This window comes from Pelodiscus sinensis, chromosome 1 (genome assembly GCF_052426305.1).
Source record: "Pelodiscus sinensis isolate ZL-2025 chromosome 1, ASM5242630v1, whole genome shotgun sequence".
NCBI classification, from domain to species: Eukaryota; Metazoa; Chordata; order Testudines; family Trionychidae; genus Pelodiscus; species Pelodiscus sinensis.
In genome coordinates, this window is record NC_143052.1 from 81,581,305 (window position 1) to 81,602,648 (window position 21,344).

A 21,344-nucleotide genomic window follows, 5' to 3' on the forward strand; every position below is an offset into this window, starting at 1 on the left:
TTTCTAGAAAGAAGCACTAGCTCATAAATAAAGACAAATTACTTTGTCTTGTCCATAAACTAGGATACATTTTGGGAAGATCAGAGACAATGTAAGACTATATGTTGCTATTAGCTCTGACTTTTCATAATGGCACACTTTATATACCACTGTAGTTGCAGAGTTTTTGCTAAAAACATCAGATCTCTACTGTGCAAATGCTGTGTTTTGTGAGAATATCCCAAAAATTGCATGGACATTTTGTAGAAGTGATAGAATAAATGTAAAAATGTGCACAAATTTGTCAAACACAGTTGCAGCTTTATAAACCAGAAAAAAGGAGAAGAACCTACATAAAAAGTTTACTGTAAATATATTCCATGATATAGTTCTGCCAGCTACTGTTAAAAAGAAAATTATGATTAGCTAATAAACAGCAACAAAGCGAGGCTGAGTAATTGTTTAAAATACTTGCTGGCTGATCTGTTTAATTGATTAATAAATCAGTAAGCAGGAACACATGTTGATCTTGATGATATCTTGAAGCCACAGAATTACAATATAATGATAAAAAGCTTTCAACAAAAAATTACCTCTAATTTAAGCATCTCCATTAGAAAGCAGAAAAAAATAAAATAAAATGATGGATGAAAGATGGAAACAAGTAATGATAAAAGTTTTAGGTATAATTCTTCAAAATCTATTGTACAACAATATCTTTCTATGCCTTTATTTAAAGAGACAGTCTTGACTTGATCACAACAAAGGAACTTGATACAGAAATTCTCATATATTTATTCATGTTAATTCCCCTATTTGCGTTGTTTAGTATGTATACTGGAAATAATATCAACAACCTAGCAGGTCTATACTTTGTGTTTTATGCCATGTAGGTAATTATTGCATATATAAATAACTGGAATGGGTTCCAGCAAAGATTCACGCACGCGAAACTTGACTATAGTAAAACTACCCAGAGTGAATGAAGTTAAGCACAGTGAATGAAGTTAAGCATGTCTTTCCATTGATTTAAAAGACTTTTAGAGTAGCTCTTATGTGTTTTAGATGCTGCACAGATAATTTACTATGTGGGATTCACTACAGTGAGAAATTAAATATGGAATAATTATGAAGATCCCAAAAGCAACACTAACCTAGAACAGCAACATGTCATGTTTTCAAGTATAACTCCCTAACAAGCACAATATACAATATTCAATGAATAAGAAGGTGAGATGGTGAATCGTAAAAGAACAACAGTACAGCTGGTTGAGCGATTTTTAAATGTGAAAATAGAATTCTTTCAGCAGTTTTTAATTAGTTAAAGCCAACTGGTAATTTAGTCTCATATATTGCTCCTTGCTTTTAATCCTTCGCATTGGAGGCCCAAAAAAACCACACAAAGCACAAAATGACAAACATGAAGCCAATATTTAGAGCAGAAATGCCATAAATATGGAAATGGTGGATTATTTCACCTCAAAACTACTTAGTTTCTCAGTATTTAAAGAAAAGTTCTATTAAAAACAGTGAGATTTTTGTTCTTATTCTTGCAACTCAGGCTACACAATTCTCTTTTTCAAAATTACATTCTCTGGAAACCAAAACTATGAACATGATAAGCTATTTCAGGTCTTAGTCCTATTTTATTTAGATTCTCAATCTGCATTCTCATTAGTCTAAGCAAAAAGACCAAGGACTGTATCATAGTTTCAGGTAAGCTATGCTTCAGACCCCTTTTAATCCCTCATGAGTGCATCCATCTGGTTGAGTTTATTACTTTTCCCCCTTTTTGGGTGGAGCCACATACCCTACCTTTCTCAGAACTGTTCTCTGGACTGCATACCCTTTCATTTGAAGAAACGGGTTGTGCCCACAAAAGCTCATACCACCATCTACATTTTTTGTTAGTCTCTAAGGTGCTGCAAGACTATTCTTTCTTAAGATTTTTTAGCTACAGACTAACACAGCTACCCCTCTGAAACTTATTTACCAACTATGTTAATATAACAGGCCAAACTGAGTTTATCTACTGTAATCCCATTTCCTCCAGGACCACTGACATGGGCTGATTAAAGTGACTCAAAACACTTTTCAAAACAAGGAATTGTTTATTCCTATGGTGTCTGACCAGTTTTGAAGCAGTAATCACTATAGCAGTTCAACCAGCCAAATAGCCACATGTGGCTAGTGGCTAGCATGTTGAACATCATGGATTTATTCACTCAAGGTGTACAGCATTGAGAGAAAGGGCATAAAACCATAAAAGGTCTATATATCTGGCCTTACCTAAACTTTATTCTTTCTTTGCAAGTTTTGTGTAAGTTCAACTCAGCCCTGCCATTTCTACTGCTGGGCAGGGATGTCAGCATGTAGATGACTACAGGATTGACCGATAAGCCTAGATCATTGGTTAATCCTATTGACTACACGTATTCCTCTCCCCGGCCTCCCTTCCCCCCCGACTTGCTGCCTATGCATCAGAAGTTAAGTACCCCTTTGGCCCTAGGCTTGGGCCTGGGAAAAATTAACCTGATATACTGATTGAGCCCAAGCAGATTGGTATTTTCCAATTAATGGCTCTTTCACTGTCTCTTTAAGGACCCTTTGTATTCTCTCTGGAGTCCCAACAGTTCCCTCCTAACAACCTCCTTTAATTCTATGCAGTCAGACAGCATAACATCCAAAAGGCAAACTGAGGTGAATGTAATTGTCATAGAAAATAATACAGATAACTCACTGACTGAATAGTCAGAGACTGAATTACTTTCTCAGCCCCAGAAGTGATCCCTCAAGCACAGGCCTGAATCACAGGCCTGGGGAAGCTTTCATCACCATGACTGTATACATTCTATGAGTAAAGGGCTTCAGGTTCCAGTGGTCTCAATCTAGCACTTTTCACAAACACATTTTATTAGTTGTAAAAAATTTAGTGGAAATCAGGCTACTGATTTTAAAATCAGTTAGATCTAACATCGCTTCCCACAGACAGCAAAGAGTTATTGTAATGCAGTTTACCTGTGTCTCACATGATTGTTACTACGTTAAAGATTATAATGCAGAGAGGTTAGCAACATTTTATAAAAGAATGAATTACTGCTACTTACCTTAGCACTTCCATTCTACCAGATGGCTTTGGTTCACTTTCACTAGTGCCTATCTAATTTTTCATAGATAGTTAATGCCACTCCAAACACTGTACTGGAAATTTAGTCCAAATTTTCCTTCAGACCCCACCAAAATTTCCCATATGCATTCATGAGAATAACTAGCTACACCAATGCAAGCCACTTACCCTATATCTTGCACTACATGTAAGAGTGACAATGATCATTAGTTTGTTCCTGCTGAATAATGTGCCGTGAAATAGCTAGCCATTTTGCTATGTAAATCCATTCATGAAGATGAACTGCAGCAGTTCATATTCCCACTAGAGTTAGTCCTGCAAAATCTGACAGATATCACTTTATGTTTTGTTTGTACTATAACATTGTCTTTGAAACACACAGACTGGATAGCCAATATTTTGAAATGAAAGCTTAACTTCTGAAACGTACACTCAAAAAGAAAGGACAAAGAGTTTAGATGGCCACAGTTTAGATGGCCACATAGTCACTTATACTCAGGGCCCCAACTGTGATATTCCTTTTTTCACATACATATTTGATCCAGTCTGTGAAAGACTCCTTCTCAGTCTAAATTTTTAAAACTTAAATAAGAATATATTGGACTTATTGTTTGGTATAATACTATACTCTCTATACAATTCATGTAGCCCCATGAATGTCTTGTACAGTCTCTGCGGGGCATGGAAAGAAGGGAAGATGACAGGAACCCTGAGGAGTTTAGAAACAGTACAAGGCCAAGAGAACTGGTTACTATGCACACATCTGTAAAGCTCTGCAGGACAGAGGAACAAAGGAGGAGCTGGAATTTGTAGAGCTCCGAAATTTCACAGGACAGATAAACCCACAGGATGCAGAGGGGCCAGTTATACTGAACTACTGCAAAGGGTCTCTAGAACTTCATGTACTAGAGGTAACTTGCAAAACATACATGCTTATCTGAGCTGTACACAATAGGGAAATACATAATCGTGGTGGAATGGGGAGCCTGCAGAGCTCCTGTTTTCTATATTGGCCCTATATTTAAAAGAAGGAAATTAACCAATAATGCTATTACTTTTAACGCAAACATCTCCTGGCAAAATTTTATTGATCCAAGCCAAAAATTATTGAAAGGTTGTCGGTGCTAAGATTGCTACCTCTTACTGAAATGCAAACATGTTCACACAATGGAGTGTTCCAATTTAAGAAAACCTAAGCATTTTAAAAAGTCTGGAAATAAACAGTTTAAAGGAAGGAAGATAAATATTCACATATCCTCACAGTTCAGACATTGTCTGAAATAAACATGCATGTGTAAAAATAAAATCATATTGCACATTCCAAAAACAACCTTATTTCAGACTCCTAGTGTCTACCCACCTAACATTTAACAGGAAATGCTTATTGGAACAACAGTTTTAAGAAATCTCTGGTTGCAGATGAAAACACCCAACATTCTCCAAGTTTGTTTGACCCCCTTTCTCTTCTTCCTAGGTAATTTGGTAATGTACTAGCTTCATTTCATCAAAAGGGTATACTGTGGTCTGTGCCCTATTGAGTACTACAGGATTGCGTAAATGCTGTTAAGTATTTTCAGATTTCCCAGCACTGGTCTAACTCTGCTTCCACTGAGTTCAACACATGCTGGCTAGGCCAATGCTGATCACTTCTGAACAATCCACCTACAGGTTGTATCTTATATGGAACATTGAGACCCACATTAAAATGATAAACAGGAAACATGGGCATGGAGAGATACAGGGCTATATATTTCCAGGACATATAATTAAGGTGGAAGTAACAGATTTTGTTTTCAACCTCAGAATGGAATATTGGATGAAGAAAAATAGCGGTGTCTCTAGTCAGACCATGAAGGATGAGAGATAATATACTAGGGTCTTTTGGCCAAAATAGGACTGGCAAGAGTTTCAGTTTTGGATATGGAGAAAAATACGCAAAAGGTTGGTTTCTATGGCCAGTAATGAGCAGGTGAACTGAAGGATATTGGGTGGATGGTAAACAGGGGGAGCGTGCCAATGATTTTAAGGTTTGTAGTTTGTATACAAAATATACACGTGATAAAGGGTAAGTGTCAGAAGGCTTCTGATTAATAGCGTTAATGCGGGGCAGAGAAATGGTGCAGAATTTACACAAAATAAAAAAAGTCCCAATGAAAATTCTACACACACCTACAATCTTAACAATCTTAACACTACAACCTTTCAATAATTTTTGGCTTGAATCAATAAACATTTATCTAAGGGACTGTATGAACTGTGAGAACACTTGAATAGTTATATACCTTATATTATTAATGGTTCATTTTCAGACCTTTACATGCTTGAGGGTTATTTAAAACTATAACCCTGTTTTAATTTTAATGTTAAGTAGCAATTGTAGCTTTAGGTAACAATTAATTTCTGTCTCTGTAGTGCAGCACACAATTTAGGAAAGCTCAAAGTATTTTTTGCTTTTTGAGGCAGAAATGTATTGCTCTTTCCCTGTCTCACTGGAAAGACCATGACATATACTAGCAGGGGAGGTTGCATCGCCTCTACATGCCTGTCCAAAACTAACACTTTGTGCTAAAGAGAGAAAAAAAATTAAAAGATTTCTCTGGATACTGATGCATGAATTGTATCAATCTACTCCAACCTAATGAAACACTCCCTTCCCAACTAGTTATGAAAGAAAGTCAAGCTCTAGTCAGTGTGATGGACTAATATCCATCATTATCATATGAAAATCATGGCAAAGCTAAAACACATTCTAAGCCTTTTCGTTTGGCTTCATTACCTCTGAGTTTGCATACTCTGCCTGCAAATGCTTGCACTCATCTTTCAGCTTCTCTGATTCTCTCTCACGCTCCAAAGTCATCTTGTCCATCAATGTCTGAACTTGAACCAGCTCCTTCTTGAGAACAGAAACATCCTCCACACCAGGTCTTTGCAACTGAAAGGCAGCATAACAATTATTACTACTTATAAGGATTTCTAATGCTGACAGTTATGGTTGCAGTATTGCTTCATATTCATTGCAAAAACTTCCAAATTCATTACAATTTCCTGCTGAAACTATCTTGGGTTATTTCCGGACCCTTTATTTTCAAACACATGTTCATCTTCATCAAAACAGAGAATGATATTATTTTTCAGTGTTTTTATTGTACAGATTGCTGTCGCACCCAAGGCCGCCCATCAGGGGTGGGACACAACAGCATTAGGCACTGTATTCCCACGCATAAAGACAGTGTTCATGCCCTGAATACAAAAGAAAAGAACAGAGGAGGAGTGGAAAGAAAAGATAAATCATACAAGCAATGTGGCCAGGGTGGTAACCCCAGCCATACATTACAGAGAGAAGGTGGGTGAGGTAATTTCACTTATTGAACCAAGTTCTGTTGGAGAGAGCAAGAGAAGCTTTTGAGTTTACATGATGCACGCCTTCAGGTTTGGGAAATGTACTCACAATGTCACAGCTAGATATAAAATGGAATAATTTATTTAGCCTGGTAGTTAACACACATTTCCAGAGACCATTTAAGGTGAAGTGGGGAGGGAAGTTGGGAATTATAAATTATTGTAATAACCATAAATCCAACGTCGTGTTCAGTCCATGATTTTTCAGAATCTAGCAAAATTATAAATTCAGCAATGAACTCAGAAACACACTCCAAAAACATTGCCAAACTTGTCCATTTCATCCTCACCCATAACAATTTTACATTAAGCAGAAAACACTTCGCCCAAACCATGGGAACAGTCATCTTTACCAGGAAGGCTCCTCAATAATGCCAACCTCTTCAGAGGCCCCCTTGAAAGAACAATTTCTGAATATATATTCATCATGAAACTAGTAATATACTTGAGAAATCATGGATGACATTTTCATCCTCTAGACAGATGACCTAAACATCTCCACAACTTCAACAACCAACTCCCATCCACTAAGCTTTCTCAAGAACAAATTATTCTCAACCTAGGGGCCGCTGAGCAGGCTTCACGGGGCCCATCAAGCAGAGCTGGCATTAGACTTGCTGGAATCCAGGGCAGAAAGCCAAAACCCCACAACTTGGGGCTGAAGCTCAGGTTGGCAAGCCCACCACCCATGGCTGAAACTGAAGCCTGAGCAACCATTGTCAGACAGATGCAAAACTGCAGACATATCTCCATTTGTACTATAATCAACACTCCCCACAATAAACCTTTCAAGGTCCCAATAACAACTATGTGGGTGAAGTGAGACAATCACTTTGCTCTCCAATTAACTTACACAGAACAACAACAGAAGACAAAAACCACAGCAACACCCAGGAGGGAACATTTTTCACAGAAGTGATCACTCTATATCTGACCTATCTGTCCTCATCCTCAGAAGAAACCTGGACAACACCTTCAAAGGACACATGCAGGAACTTAAATTCATAATTTTGCTAGCTACTAACATCATAGTCTGACTAGATATTTATGATTCATTACAACAATATATAACCCACTAAACACATCGACAGCTTCTCCCTCCCCATTAAGAGCAGTTAACAGGCCATTTCACCTGGAATGGTCCCTTGAAATATGTGTTAGCTATTTAGGATAAACAATCTGTTCTGCCTTATATTTAGCTGTGACACTTTAATAACATTTCCCAGACACGAAGAAGAGTTCTGTGTAGCAAAAACCTTGTCCCTCTCACCAACAGATGTTGGTCCAATAAAAGATATTACCTCACCCACTTTGTCTCATTAATACTTTGAGACCAACACAACAACAAAACCACTGCATACAGCCATACATAATGTTAGTTCTGTAGATGGATGGGTTGTTTACATGTTTGCTTTATATATTACCAAAAACTGTTTTAGGTGGACTTTTTTGGGGAAAAGTAGCAGTTGGAGCTAAAGTGGATGAGAGGAAGGGACTTTTGGTGTTGGATAGGGAACAGGAAAGAGAAAAAAATAGGCAAGAGGGAGAGAGGAGAGGAAGAGGGAAAAGAGAAACAGAAGAACAATGGCCGGAAGAGTGAGGGTGGACAGCTGAAGGATTGCAGTGGCAGGAAGGAGTGGAAAGACACATGAAGAAAAACTACTAATCAATAGCAATACAGCAAAGGAAAAGAAAAATCCGGAGCCTAAGTTTTACAGCTGAGTGAATGATGACAGGAGGCTGGCAGGCTCCTCTTGACTACTTTGCTATCTGTTCTATGGAAGAAAGGCTGCTGAGTAGGATCCTCAGAGTATAATTGTGGGGGGAAAAAGGTTACTGGGAATACCTATTCTTTGCTATTTTGCCTCTGTGGAGACACACTTTTGGAATACATGTGCCCTGGGCAGCCAAGAGCAACAACAGTAACACCAGTGTAGACAAAGTGATGAGACCTGCCAGACTTTTAACCATTACATCAGCAAGACCTGGGCAAAGCTGCTCTTTTGAATGCATTTGCCTGGTGACGGCAACAGTGAAAAACTTGGGGGAGGGGGAAAGGCTAATATAGACACACCCACTGAAGTAAACAACTACTGATCTATTCATAAGAGTATAATCTAACCATCAGTAAGATTTGCAAAATTAGGCCTAAACAAAACACATATGAGGATTCATATTCTGTTTATGAAAGTCCTTAAATGAGGGAAGCCACACAGATGTCTCTGAACATTGCGCAAACTAGCATCATGTCATACATATATAACAATAATACAAATAACTGAATAAACAGAGCAGGAAGAATATATATTCCTTGACTGGAATAGATAGTTTAGAAGAGGGGATTTTCTGAACTCCTCTTGCTCTCCCAAATAAATCACTGTCCAAGTAAACAATTATAGTCTTTTTTACGATTATGTTTAGAATGAGCAAATGACTGAAAACCTTTCCTCCTAATATGGGAAAGGAATAAAATAAATAAGGTAGTATGAATTACCAGTTCAGTCTTTAAATCTTCTATTATGGCTCGCTCTTTCTGTAGTTCTTGCATCAGGTTTGTCACTTTCTGCTCTGCACTTTCTCGAAGACTCATTTCCTCATCATACTTTGCCTTAATATCTAGTTAAGAATGAAGTTATGCAAAAGATCATTGATTCAGGTTTTAAATTAAGAGAAGAACAGACTGCATAATAATTGTGTATACTTACCCACAATTTCAGTGGCCAGTTGTGCAGCTTTTTGCTCAAACAGGTCTTTCATCTGCTTAATATTAAAATTTTCTACTTGGGTCTCTTCCAGTTTCTGTTCTAATGATTCTAGCTCAAAAAGAGTAATATTTATTGAAAAAACTAAAATCAGAGCATTACAAATGAGTAGTTCACCAAAGCTCACTTAACTTCAATTCACTTCAATAGAACTGTTCATATACTTAAAGTTAGAGCATGTGCTCAAGTGTTTTGCTGGAACAGGCCAGTGATCATAGTGTTTTGCAGGGTTGAACTCAGAATCTAGCTAATCGGTGGAAATCAGTTTATCCGTTTTGATCATTTTTATGCACTGCTGATTTCTGAGCCCTGAGGTGAAATCAGAAGTTATTTAATGAGGATCAGCCAGAGATTGCACATGTGTGTAAAAGCTGATATTCCATTAATGCCTCCATGCTAAAATAACATGGAACAAAAAAATTATAAACATGCAGATTTTTTTTTTAAAAAGTGTTTTCTTTGGCAGCAAGCACGAGAGACTGGCACTGAAGACAACACAATGAGCATTGACAATTGTTGTAATTCAAATGTCAACAATCACTCTGTCTCTCTCAGCACAAAAGCTGTTTAGATATTAACATTATTAAGGCCGTGTTCAAAAATCAAAACCATGATCAGAGGTACTTTTATGGTCATCATAATTTCACCTCCTTTATCCTAAAAATGATGGAACTAATCAACTTCTAATATTTCTTTACTCTAAAAATGCACAAAGCAACCTTACTGTGTCCTTATAGACTTCTTGAAAAAAAAGTAGGCAAGAGAAGATGTTACATAATTGCACCATTTTTAGCCTTTCACTATAGGAAACAGTATTTTTATCAATAAGTTTCACTAAATTTTTCTAACACTCAGTATTGTAGTATTTCAGTGCAATGTAGAAACATTGCTATTAAAATATTTCTCACCTGTAGATGCAGCAGTGGTCACTCCATCAGGTTTAGATTCCTTAAGAAAAGGAAAAATGAAGAATAAATGTGTCACTAGATAGTAAAGGTAATAACTACAGTTTTAATAGAAGACATTTTTCTAAGCATTTGAAAGAATTCCACATTTAAAGTCTCTAGAAAAGTTACGAAAATAGACAGGTGCTTCAATACTGCAAAACAATTTAGGACAGAAAAGGTCAAGAAGACTTTCCATCCTTTTGCATCACTTAACTATCATACTTATGCAGAACAGCAAAACTCCAATGTTAACTAGCTTTCTGTTACACTGAAATCTGCCTCTATACCATACATTTTGTTATATGCAGGATTTTGTAAAAGAGGACCAACAGCTAAGGAAGGAAAGTCAGATTTTCCCAAAAGTGTCAAGAAAAACTATTATTTAATTCTTTACCTAGAGCAAAATTTACTTCTAATGCCTATTTCCGAAGTTTGTAAAATTCAATACTGGAGTAACTCTATATATGAAAATAAATTCAAGCTCAATTGTTTCAGGAGGCAAGTTCAATAAGGTGCAAGAGGCTTCAGGTAACTTTACTTTGGCAGGCGTTTTTGAAGAAGGTCTTTAAGATTATACTGCACTGACATTTTCAGAAAAGCTTCGAAAGCAATACCTCACTGAAGCTTCCCAAATAGATGCAACAATGGTAAAGAGACATGTAAACTGAGCATGGTCTAAATAAGCATACTGAGAGGAAAAATCTGAGTGGAAATTAAAGGGCACGGGTGCTGAACAATCCTGGCACGTTTAACATCCCTTTAACCTTCAGCATATGTACAACTTCAGTATATGTACAACTGATTTTTAAAACCATGCCAGGAATCAAGTTATGAAATTGATTGAATTGGGCCACATGCCTTACAAATGATATTAATCTTCAATGTCAAAGTCAATAATAAACTGCATGTTTGTAAACCTGCTTCAAGTATTTTAAAGCAATTACTTGCTGCTGCTGCACTTTTTCTAATTCTTTCTTCAGCTCTTCTGAGTACCATCTTTCCTCCTAGACACAGGGGGAAAAGTATATTACTGACTCACAATAGAAGCAGCTAGCACATTTCACTATTTGAAACCATGAACTACATTCAAGTAAAATTAATTTCCAACCTTAAGTGAAGCTTGCAAGTCTTGGACTTCTTGTCGGAGTAGTGATATTTCATCGCTGAATAAAGATTCAGGAGTTGAGAAATGGTTAAATCTTGGTTCAATTTTATTAATTAAACTTATGTATGAGTAATAGTTCCGGTTCAGGTTTATTATTAATAAGCTGTATATGGGATGCCTCATATTTAATCAATGTCTTAATACAGTCCCACCTACATAGTATTCTTTCAGGACAAGGTTACACTAGGGCTACATCCAAAATTCATTCCTGAGGTAATGTCCCTGTTTCACATAAACTAACTGATACGTCTCCCAATAATCAACAGCGCAGAGATTGAAGCACACCTACAATGGAGCATTCATAGGGTCATTATTCGAAGAAGCAGCACATTTCACAGTACTTGTGATGGGGGTATAACAGATCCCGCGATAAAACACATTTTTTAAAAGGCAACACACTCCAAATTGTACGGAGCATAACTGACCTCATGTTTAGACCATGAAAATAGATAGCTTCAACAACAATATAAAAAGAACACAGAGAGAAAAGTGGCAATAAACGGCCTACTATTTTGAACAAATGGAGCAAATAGCTGTCATATGTTCTAAAAATAGCAAGATTTTTCACAACACTTTTCTGATGTGTTTTTAGCTCTCATTCTCTGAAAGAGATGTAACATCCTCTGTTTCTTAGAGTACATCTAGAGTGTGGGTTTTTTTGGGGGATACTGGAGGTATCCCAAAAAAACTACGCCACGTCCAGGGAACACATTTGCTCTTCCAATTTTTTTTTTTTTTTTTTTTTTTTTTGCAGAAGAGCAGACACGATCTTTTGGAATCCCTGTCTTCCTCGTTCCACAAGGAAGAAGGGATCTTCTGAAAGAGGGAGTTTTTCTGAAATTTGGCCCAGTTTAGATGTGCCAAATTTTGGAAAAACCTCTTTTGGAAAAAAAAAAAAAAGCGGAAAAGGGTACGCAAAATGCAGAGTGCATTTTGCATACCTTTTTCCGCAAAAATGTTGTAGTCTAGGCATAGTCCTAGTCTCTGGATTAGAACATTAGATGCCACTTCCCTAGAAACAATCTGGCGCTTGAATAGTTGCATAATTAATTTCAGGTGTAACTGACCCTAATAATTTTTAATAACTTTTTTTTTGCTACATTAAAACCACAATCAGGTATGAAGATAAATCCATTGCTAACAAATTGTCCTTATCACACTTTGAGAATGCTTAAATTAAAAACAGTTGATTGCCTATCACGTTTTACTTAATTTTTTGTTTGTATTTGGGGTGCAGGAGATCCCCAAAGGCTTTGGCAGTGTAGAACTTTTATTTTTCCCAGTGACTAACATTTAGGTGGTCTAACTGACCCCATTACCTTTATAGTGACTCATTTGGGGGAGTTCGGGGGGAATTTGGCTACACAAAAACCACAACAGGTAAGATAAAACCAATATTGAAAGATTGTTGAAAATGTTTATTTACATTTTCATGTGCATTGAGGTCTGACAGACAGACCCCAAAACAGTAGAAGGGTTAAATATGCAAATAAATTGATTTAGACTTATATCCTGTGTTACTGGACTATATCAACTAAAGTAAGAGAATTTTAGAATTGCACGATAATATATTAAAATGTTTAGTTGTGTTATACTCCATGTTATTAAAAGTGTAGGTTAGTTCTTCTTTTACCATATAATATCAAGGAGCAATGCTAGGAGACAGTATGCTATCTCATTTGTACTGAAATATGCAGCCATATAATATTTAACCCAAGCAGCAATTCAATGTCCTCAACAGTTATACCAATTTCAGGCAATGTGCTGAGGTTTAAAACCCTAAGGCTTGCAACTCTCAAATTTCATTCTAAACTCTTACATCCCTAATTAGAATGTTGGGTTTCAACCGTTTAAATGGTTAACTGATAAGCATTCATATCTTCGCCAGCACCCATCAGCTACCAGCCCTGCTCCCAGGGAGCCAGCTGCCACCCTGCGCTGCAGACTCTGCAATGTAAGGCTTATGCTGCAGAACCCACCGCACAGCTGGCTCCCCGGAAGCAGGGCCAGCAGCCGGGAGCTAGCATGCACTGGGAGCTGGCCTGGCTGGCTTCCGAACTCAATGTGGGGCGAGTTACAGTTGGTGACTGGAAAAGAAGTGTGTTAGAAAAGTGGTGCTCTGATTGAGCCTCAAGTGAAGGACTGAAGGACAGAAAAACGACAAAGAAATGTGAATATGAAAAAGTGAGTGAAGCTTTGTTCTTATGGTTCACACAGCAAAGGGATAAGGGCATGCCTATCACAGGCCCAATCCTGCAAGAGAAAGCTCTGATTTTCCAAAAGGAATTTAATGAAGGGGAACCTGATTTCACGGCTAGTGTAGGCTGGCTTGATCACTGGAAAAAATAATACGGGTTAAGGCAGCTCAGTATATGTGGCGAAAAATTATCAGCAAATCCCGAAGGATTTCTGAAATTTAAAGCAAAATTTCATTGTCTTATCGACAATGAAGGATTATCAGGTGAGCAGATATTTAACTGTGAAGAGACAGACAAACTATAAAATGCTGCCTTCAAAAACTCTAGCTTCCCGGGCTGAAGCTTCAGCTCCTAGGTATAAATGAAGTAAAGAAAGAATGACGATTCTAGCCTGTAGTAATGCTACTGGTAACCACAAACTAAGACTCATATTTATTGGAAAGGAAAAAGACCACGAGCTTTCAAAAACCTAGCACCTACTGCTCTACCAGTTTTGTATAAGAATCAGAGGACTGCATGGATGGATTCAGAAATTTTCCGAGGCTGTTTTTTCAATGAATTTGTTCCTTCAGTAGAACAATTTTTGAAATTGCTAAACCTACCGAGGAAAGCAATCGTCATTGATAATGCACCATCCCATTCTCATGAGGATGAACTGAGCAGCAGAGATATTAGAGTAATTTTTCTTCCTCCTAACATCACCTCATTGTGTCAGCCTCCGGACCAGGGTGTGCTTGAAGCATTAAAGAAAAAATATCGTCGTAAGCTTTTAACTACACTCATTGAGGCAATAGATGATGGAAATGGTATGCTAGGTAAGCTAAGGACAGTGAACCTAAAAGATGTTATTTATTGGATCGCACAATCACGGGAAGAGATTGAACCACAAACTCTGGCAAGATCATGGAGAAAGTTACTTTCGGAAGACAAAAATATACAAGAAATGGAACAAGAAAATAGTGATAACCTGCTACCTCTGTTACAACAAATTCCAGGCTGTGAAAAAGTGAATGATGATGATATACAGGAATGGATGGAGAAAGACAAGCAACAATAACTGACTGACCATGACATAATAGCTCTGGTGAATCGGTATGACAAAGACAAAACAGAGAGAATGAGTCATAGCAAAGGGGTCAAGGCTCTCGAGGTGGCACTTGCTTATGTTGAACCACAAGGGGAGGCAACTGCTAGTGATGTTATGTTATTGAGACGCTGGAGCGACCTCGCCGCAAGGAAGAGAAACAAAGCTGGGAAACAAACTTCAATCACTAATTTTTTTAAACAATATCTTTTGTGTTTTGCCATTCTCATACTGAATGTTCTGTACTCTATTATGTTAGTTGTACTGTAGAATAATTATTAATAAACCTGATTTCATACTTCTTTCCATATTATCCGACATTTTCGTTAATCCGACCATCTATCAGTCCCGTTTAGGTCAGATAATCGAGACTCTACTGTATTGGTATGCAGTGGCAATCTGAGGCCCCAGTCATTATTAAAACATGATAAAAACACTGTACAACAATTCAGGGTCACTAAATAGAAAAAAGAATCTCCAATATCAGGGGTGGACAAGATGCAGCCAGCCCTTTATATCTTGGAAATGCCCAAATAAGAAGGGAACCCCCTTTAATTCCAGCAAAAGATACCACCTCCAGATCAACAGCATTAAAGGAAATCAAATCAATAATATCAAAATGTGAACCCAATTTTCATCTTTTACCAGGCCTGTATCAGCTAACATAGTATTTAACTAACATTTTAATTGTTTTTAGAAATGGGGCATCAAAATTTAAATACTTCACTACATAATTAAGATTAGTAAATGCTTAAATGTAATTAGAAAAACTGAACCCTGAAAGAAAACTATATGCACAAATTAATATTGTTCTACCTTTTTGATGAAGAATGCCCTTCTCCTCCATGACTTGAATCGATGCCAGATTCATGAACTGCTTCATAGTGCTTGAAAAGTTCTTCAGCAGATCCATGAGATTTCATACACAGAGGACAAATAAAGCCCTATTATAAAGGAAAGAAAATTCAACAGTAATTTTTGTCTTTTCCCATCTTTTCATCATAAATCAAGAGATTCACTGGTACCAATTAATAGAAAAAATAAAATGCAAGAGAGTAGTTATCTTAAAATATAACATTTAACTAATTCTCTGACATTATAAAGTAGAGAAGACTAGAAAAGGATAAAATAAACACCCTATTTCACTATGTTGTGTTGCTTTAGAGTAAAACGGTACCCTATTGCTAAATTGAATTCCTAGGACTAGTACACAGAATTATAATAAATTAGAAGAAACAATATAGCATCAAAGGACTCAGTCACTATTTTAAATGTTTCAAGAAAGGATGTGTTTAAAAGGCACTTTCACAAAGTTTTTTTGTTTAAGAGAGTTCTGTTACTTTCAAAGATTTCTCCTAACATGGAGATCTTTCAAGAACCACATTCATAGTAATGAGACTGAATAAAAACACTGCAGAGAAGAGCCAACCACAGACTCCAGTCAGCAGGGTCAGAAGCAGCCAACGATGGGGCTGCTGCACTGGGGGAGAGAGTAAAATGGGGCCCTTACAAGGTCATGCCCCCAATAATCCTCTGGACACAGAGCCGTGAAGGAGAAAGGGGGCACTAAGATTTAGATGCAGCCAGTCTCCCCACCTCCTTCTTATGTGAGCTTGGGAGAACACAGCAGAGAAGAGCCAACCAGAAACAACAGCCAGCAGAAGCAAAAGCAGACAATGCAGGGATCTAGGGATATTCAGAGAACTTTCTGAGATGGGGACCATCTACTACTCTGTTTGTACAGCATAACAGACCTCCCACTTGGTTAGGCATTAGGTGCTACCAGAACAAACATGTTAATAATAAATAATAAATATAATAATGACAATGGCTTACTAGCCAGACATGTGTTTGAATCTGCAATGCTAATACTAGGAAAAATGTCTCTGTGTCTTGCAAAAGTGAGCAAATCAACTAAGTCAGTGATGGACAACTACCTCATGCAAATCAGACCTGTTTAGTCTAAAGAATCTGACAACAACCTTTTAAAATCAAGATGATCCACTGTAAATTCATGCAGCCTTGCTCTCCTTAGAATGTCTCCCTCCCACTGCCTCAGGCTTGTCTATACTCAAGTTAAATGATTGTCATGATGTGCCCTGGAACAAACATTAGTGGTCTGCCCAGACTAACCTGTGGCAGACAAGTTAAAATACCTCAATCTAACTGACAATCTATTATCTCCATGTAAAAAACAACAAGCTAGACAAACCTTGTGTGTGCTTGGTAAGATGTGACGCAGAGGCCCATTTGTGGTTACTATTCTGTGTACTCCTGGGGAAATTCTGTAGCACTGTGCACCCACAGAAAATGCCTGGTCCCTCCCTCCCGAATTTCTGTGCTTCCCTGCACATTCGTCCTGGTTCACTCTGTGCCTCCGACCGAGGTCACAAACAATCACTTCTCCAGGTCCTTCTTCCACATGAATTAAAGAGGATCCATAGTAGAGGAGATGGAGGGCAGGTAGTAGAAGAGAGGTAGGGACCATACATTCCAAAGAACTCCAGTTCCAGGAAAATAACCTCCTCTTTTTCAAATGATAGTCCCTATTATATTCCAGGATGGGGGCAGAGCAGAGACGGCATCACTCACTCCCCCGCCCCCAGTCCCTAATTGGCCTGGGAGCGGAGGAGCAGCAGGGCCCCTGCGGACCGGATCTACCTGCTTGGCAGGCCGGATCCGGCCCGCGGAGGCCCTTTTTCCCATCCCTGATGTAGCAAGATATCCATTTAGAGACTCTCTAGATACAGATGTTGTGTCCTCTGACTCTCTTTGCTATGGTGAAAAAACTGCTTTTGGAATTTGATTGGTTTGGTTCACCATATTTAAAAGGTCCATGCTTGTTGATCATCAAGGAAAATGTATTCTTGGATCTTCAGCACAAGTTTGCAATGTCAGGAAAAACATAGGCAAGTGAATGGATTGGTTACAATGAAATTCCACATCTATTTCAGGGATAAATGTGGAAGGTAGTTACAAAGAAACCTTAGAATCACAGAGTTGGAAGAGACCTCAGGAGGTTATCCAGATCAACTCCCTCCTAAAATCATCCCAGCCAGGACTCTGTCAAGCCAGGACATGACCACCACCTCCCTAGGTAACTCATTCCAGTGTTTCACCACCCTCCTAGTGAAATAGTTTTTCCTAATATCCTACCCAGACCATGCCCACTGCAACTTGAGACCATTGCTCTCATTCTGTCATCGGTCACCACTGAGAACAGCCTCTCTCCATCCTCTTTGGAACCCCCCTTCAGGTAGTTGAAGGCTTCTATCAAATCCCCCCTCACTCTTCTCTTCTGTAGACAAAATAAGCCCAAATCCCTCAGCCTCGCCTTATAAGTCATGTGTTCCAGCCCCCTAATCATCTTTGTGGCACTCTGCTGGTCTCTCTCCAATGCATCCACATCCTTTCTGTAATGGGGGGCCTAGAATTGGATGCAGTACTCCAGATGTGGCCTCACTAATGCCAAATAAAGGGGAATAATCACTTCCATAGATCTGCTGGCAATGCTCCTAGAGTGTATGGAGGGTCTGCTATAATGCCTCCCAATTTGTCAACTGTCATGGAATGGACTAGGCCTAGAAGCCTTCAGCTTCATCCTGCCTCGGAAAAGAGCAAAGGAGAGGTCTTCCAGGTGACCTAGAATGGCTGCCAGGGAAGCCCATCGGGGGCAGGGCCATGCAAAAGGAGCAGCAGAGACAGAGCAATCAGTTGCTGCCTAGAGCAAGAAGAGGGAAAACTGGGTTCCTAGCTTGCTGGGAGAGCAACAGGACCATGGACAGCTCAGCTCAAACAAGATTACAGGTGGCTACAGAAGACTGGGATGGGAGGAAGTGAAGGAGCTCCTGGCTGGTTGTGGGGCTGGACAAGGACTGAACCAGAGCCTAGTCAGATCAAGCAAGGGTACTGTAATAGGCCCAGCTGGTCTGATTAGAGGATGCACCCAGAGAGGGTTGCCAAAAAGAACATATCAACTGAGGGTGCCATGCTGGGCCCCTATTAGGCTATTACAGGAGGGCAGTGTCTCCCAGGAGAAAACTACCACCAGAAGTTATAGACTATTTATCCTGAAAGCGGTTTTCCTTGTTCCACCTGCAGCTAATGTGCAAAACTCAGCAAGAGAGCTGAGTTAGTGAAAATCCACCAAAGAAACCATCAGACTAGGGAAAGAAAGAATGCTTGTGAGAGGTGCGAACCCCATTACACCACTCCTTGCTGATGTGACAGCTACAAGAAAGGTGACTTTCATGGAAGAGAGGTTCACTGAACAAGTAGTAAAAGGCTCAAAGGGGAAGGGAAGCTTTGAGCTCTCTGAGAATGAGATTCAGGTCCCAATGGGGAGGGACCTTCTGAGTAGGCAGGAGAGTTCTTATTAAGTCTTTCCAAAATCTATTGGTTAGTTGGTGGGTGTTAGAAAATTAAGTAGCCCTGAGCAGATGGGATGGTATGAACTGACCGCCACTAAGTGTACTCACGAGGAGCTGATAGACAGATCTTCTGTCTTTAAAGACAGAATACAGTTAAGATTAGCAAAAACTGCCTTAGTCTCTGGTAGGATGCTTCTCTGTTGCATCCAAGATGAGAAATGTTTCCATTTAGTAAGGTAACATTTCCGCGTGGAGTCTTTTCTACTGTGAGACAGGATGTCTCACATGGCTACGCTGACTACACAATACAGAAAATTCAGGACAGTCCCGAATTTCAATTTCCTGTCCCAGTGCCCCCATAAACACTGAAAATGTCCCAGAAACAGCAGCGCAGCTAGAAGCTGTTCCGCACTACTGTTTCCCCTCCCCCTCCCTCAGGGGAACACAGGTGTGCAGGGACCTTCTGTCATGGACATGAGAGATGGCCAGCAGCCTGGGGACTAAGGAGCTAACTGTTCCTAGCCAGGTAGCAGTCAGCCAATAGAAATGCAGATAGGGATTTTCAAACCGAGACAAAGGAATTTTGGGATTTTCCCTCCTTTGTCTCTGGGCCAGTTTGCTCTAGATACTGAGGGAGACAGAAGACGTATCTCTCCAAAAAAAGACTCTTCATAATATGTAAGTAGGGTAAAGTTTAGATAAATCCATTAATTTAGATCAGTGGTCCCCAACCTTTCGGGGCTGCCGGGTGCCTGGGGGCGGGGCCACTCACTTTTGTGCATACGGGGGCGGAGCCACTCACTGGCCACGTGACTGGGGGCGGGGCCAAGCATGCGCCACACGCCCGAGGCCGGCAGCGGCATGTGCAGCGATCCCGGGCAAGGACTGCCCAGGTTCTGCGGGGCCGGGGCCGGCAAGGGCACGCGCAGCGCACCCAGGGCCGGGGCCAGCCATGCGCCCGGGGCTGGCACCTGCCACACACCCGGGGGCGGGGCCAGCCCAGGTTGCTCCGCGGGCGCATGTAAAGGGCCCGGCTGGCGCCATGGCGCCTGTGGGCACCAGGTTGGAGACCACGGGTTTAGATAAATGAAAAGATCACATAATTAGCTTTGCCTTTAATGATTAGTTTATGAGCTAAACTGCACATTGTGTACTAAATATTGTCAAGTTTAGCTGGTATCTTCAAATATAATCACCAAAATAGTGTGTACAGAATGCATATACAGCTTAAAATGGCATTTACCTTCTAATAACCCAACTATCATACATTATTTGACTTGTAAAATAAAACACATCTGATTTAATGAAGGCCAGGGTAATTGACTAGTCTATTGATTTACTTAGTGAATTAGACTACTTATAAAAGACTGGATGGAAACTATTTAATTTATTAAAGTCCAGATAATAAAAGTAAGATATTTGTTTATCACATTATGTTCCCAAAATCAGCACATCAGATAGCGGATTCAGTAGTTGTACTAAATGAGTATTTAGTTGAAAAAGATCTTCTCCTCTTGTGATTCTTCTCTTGAAAGCAAACATTTACACCCAACTACCATCCTAATTTGCCAGAAAATTTTGATTTTAAAAATCAATTTTAATCAATTTGTAATTATTTTTACAAAGAGAAGTGGATTCTCATTTGATGGCAACCATTAAAACATATTGATCTGCAACTAAATATAGCCTTTACATTACATATGGGGCTGGGCTGTTTGGTTTGTTTATTGTTTTGACTAATTACAAGGACATACTTTTATATGCTTACTTTACATTTATTCAGATTCTTAAATTTTACATAGTTAAAATAGTGAATGATACATTTCTTATTTACTAGATGATTAATTTTTACTTGCTATTCATATCAAGCTCTATTTGTATGGAAATTAAATTAAAATGCACAAAACCAACATTTCAGTATTTTAAAATTATTATTACATCAAACTACTTTCAGTGTGGCAAACAAATAAGAAAAAGTTATCAAAGCAAGTTTTACATTTAAAACAAACAGTCTTGCTAAAAAATGCAAGTATTAACTGTAGTTACTGAACTTATTTTTTCTGATCACCCAGTGCTTCAAGATTTCAGGTGCAACAGAACATCCTTTCTCAGTTTTTAATCACAGATCAGAAAAGGGGAAACAAGATTTCTTGCATTTTCAGCTCCCCATTTGTTTCTTGACTTTATATGATTTAGTCATCACTCTGAAAAGAAAATATTCTCTCAGCACCTGCAAAAAAGGTTACTGCTGTTAAGCAGGTGTACAGATGCAACAAACTCTAGTCCCAGGTGCTTAGCTAGTGACTTCCATCA

The 21,344-nt window shown here is 38.9% G+C and overlaps 1 protein-coding gene across 3 annotated transcripts in view; it reads right to left on the reverse strand.

The window, feature by feature from the left end:
- EEA1 (early endosome antigen 1) overlaps window positions 1-21,344 on the reverse strand; it is a 121,082-nt gene that overhangs the window by 65,735 nt on the left and 34,003 nt on the right. For all 3 annotated transcript variants that reach the window (XR_016350202.1, XM_075933133.2, XM_075933141.2), the window contains 7 exons: window positions 15,478-15,605; window positions 11,323-11,377; window positions 11,159-11,218; window positions 10,176-10,215; window positions 9,211-9,318; window positions 9,000-9,121; window positions 5,883-6,038 (listed from right to left, as the gene is read on the reverse strand). Coding sequence is in view for 2 of the 3 variants with exons in the window: in XM_075933133.2 (XP_075789248.2) it covers window positions 5,883-6,038; window positions 9,000-9,121; window positions 9,211-9,318; window positions 10,176-10,215; window positions 11,159-11,218; window positions 11,323-11,377; window positions 15,478-15,605 (669 nt within the window). In the remaining variant the exon portion in view is untranslated. The remainder of the gene's footprint in view (window positions 1-5,882; window positions 6,039-8,999; window positions 9,122-9,210; window positions 9,319-10,175; window positions 10,216-11,158; window positions 11,219-11,322; window positions 11,378-15,477; window positions 15,606-21,344) is intronic.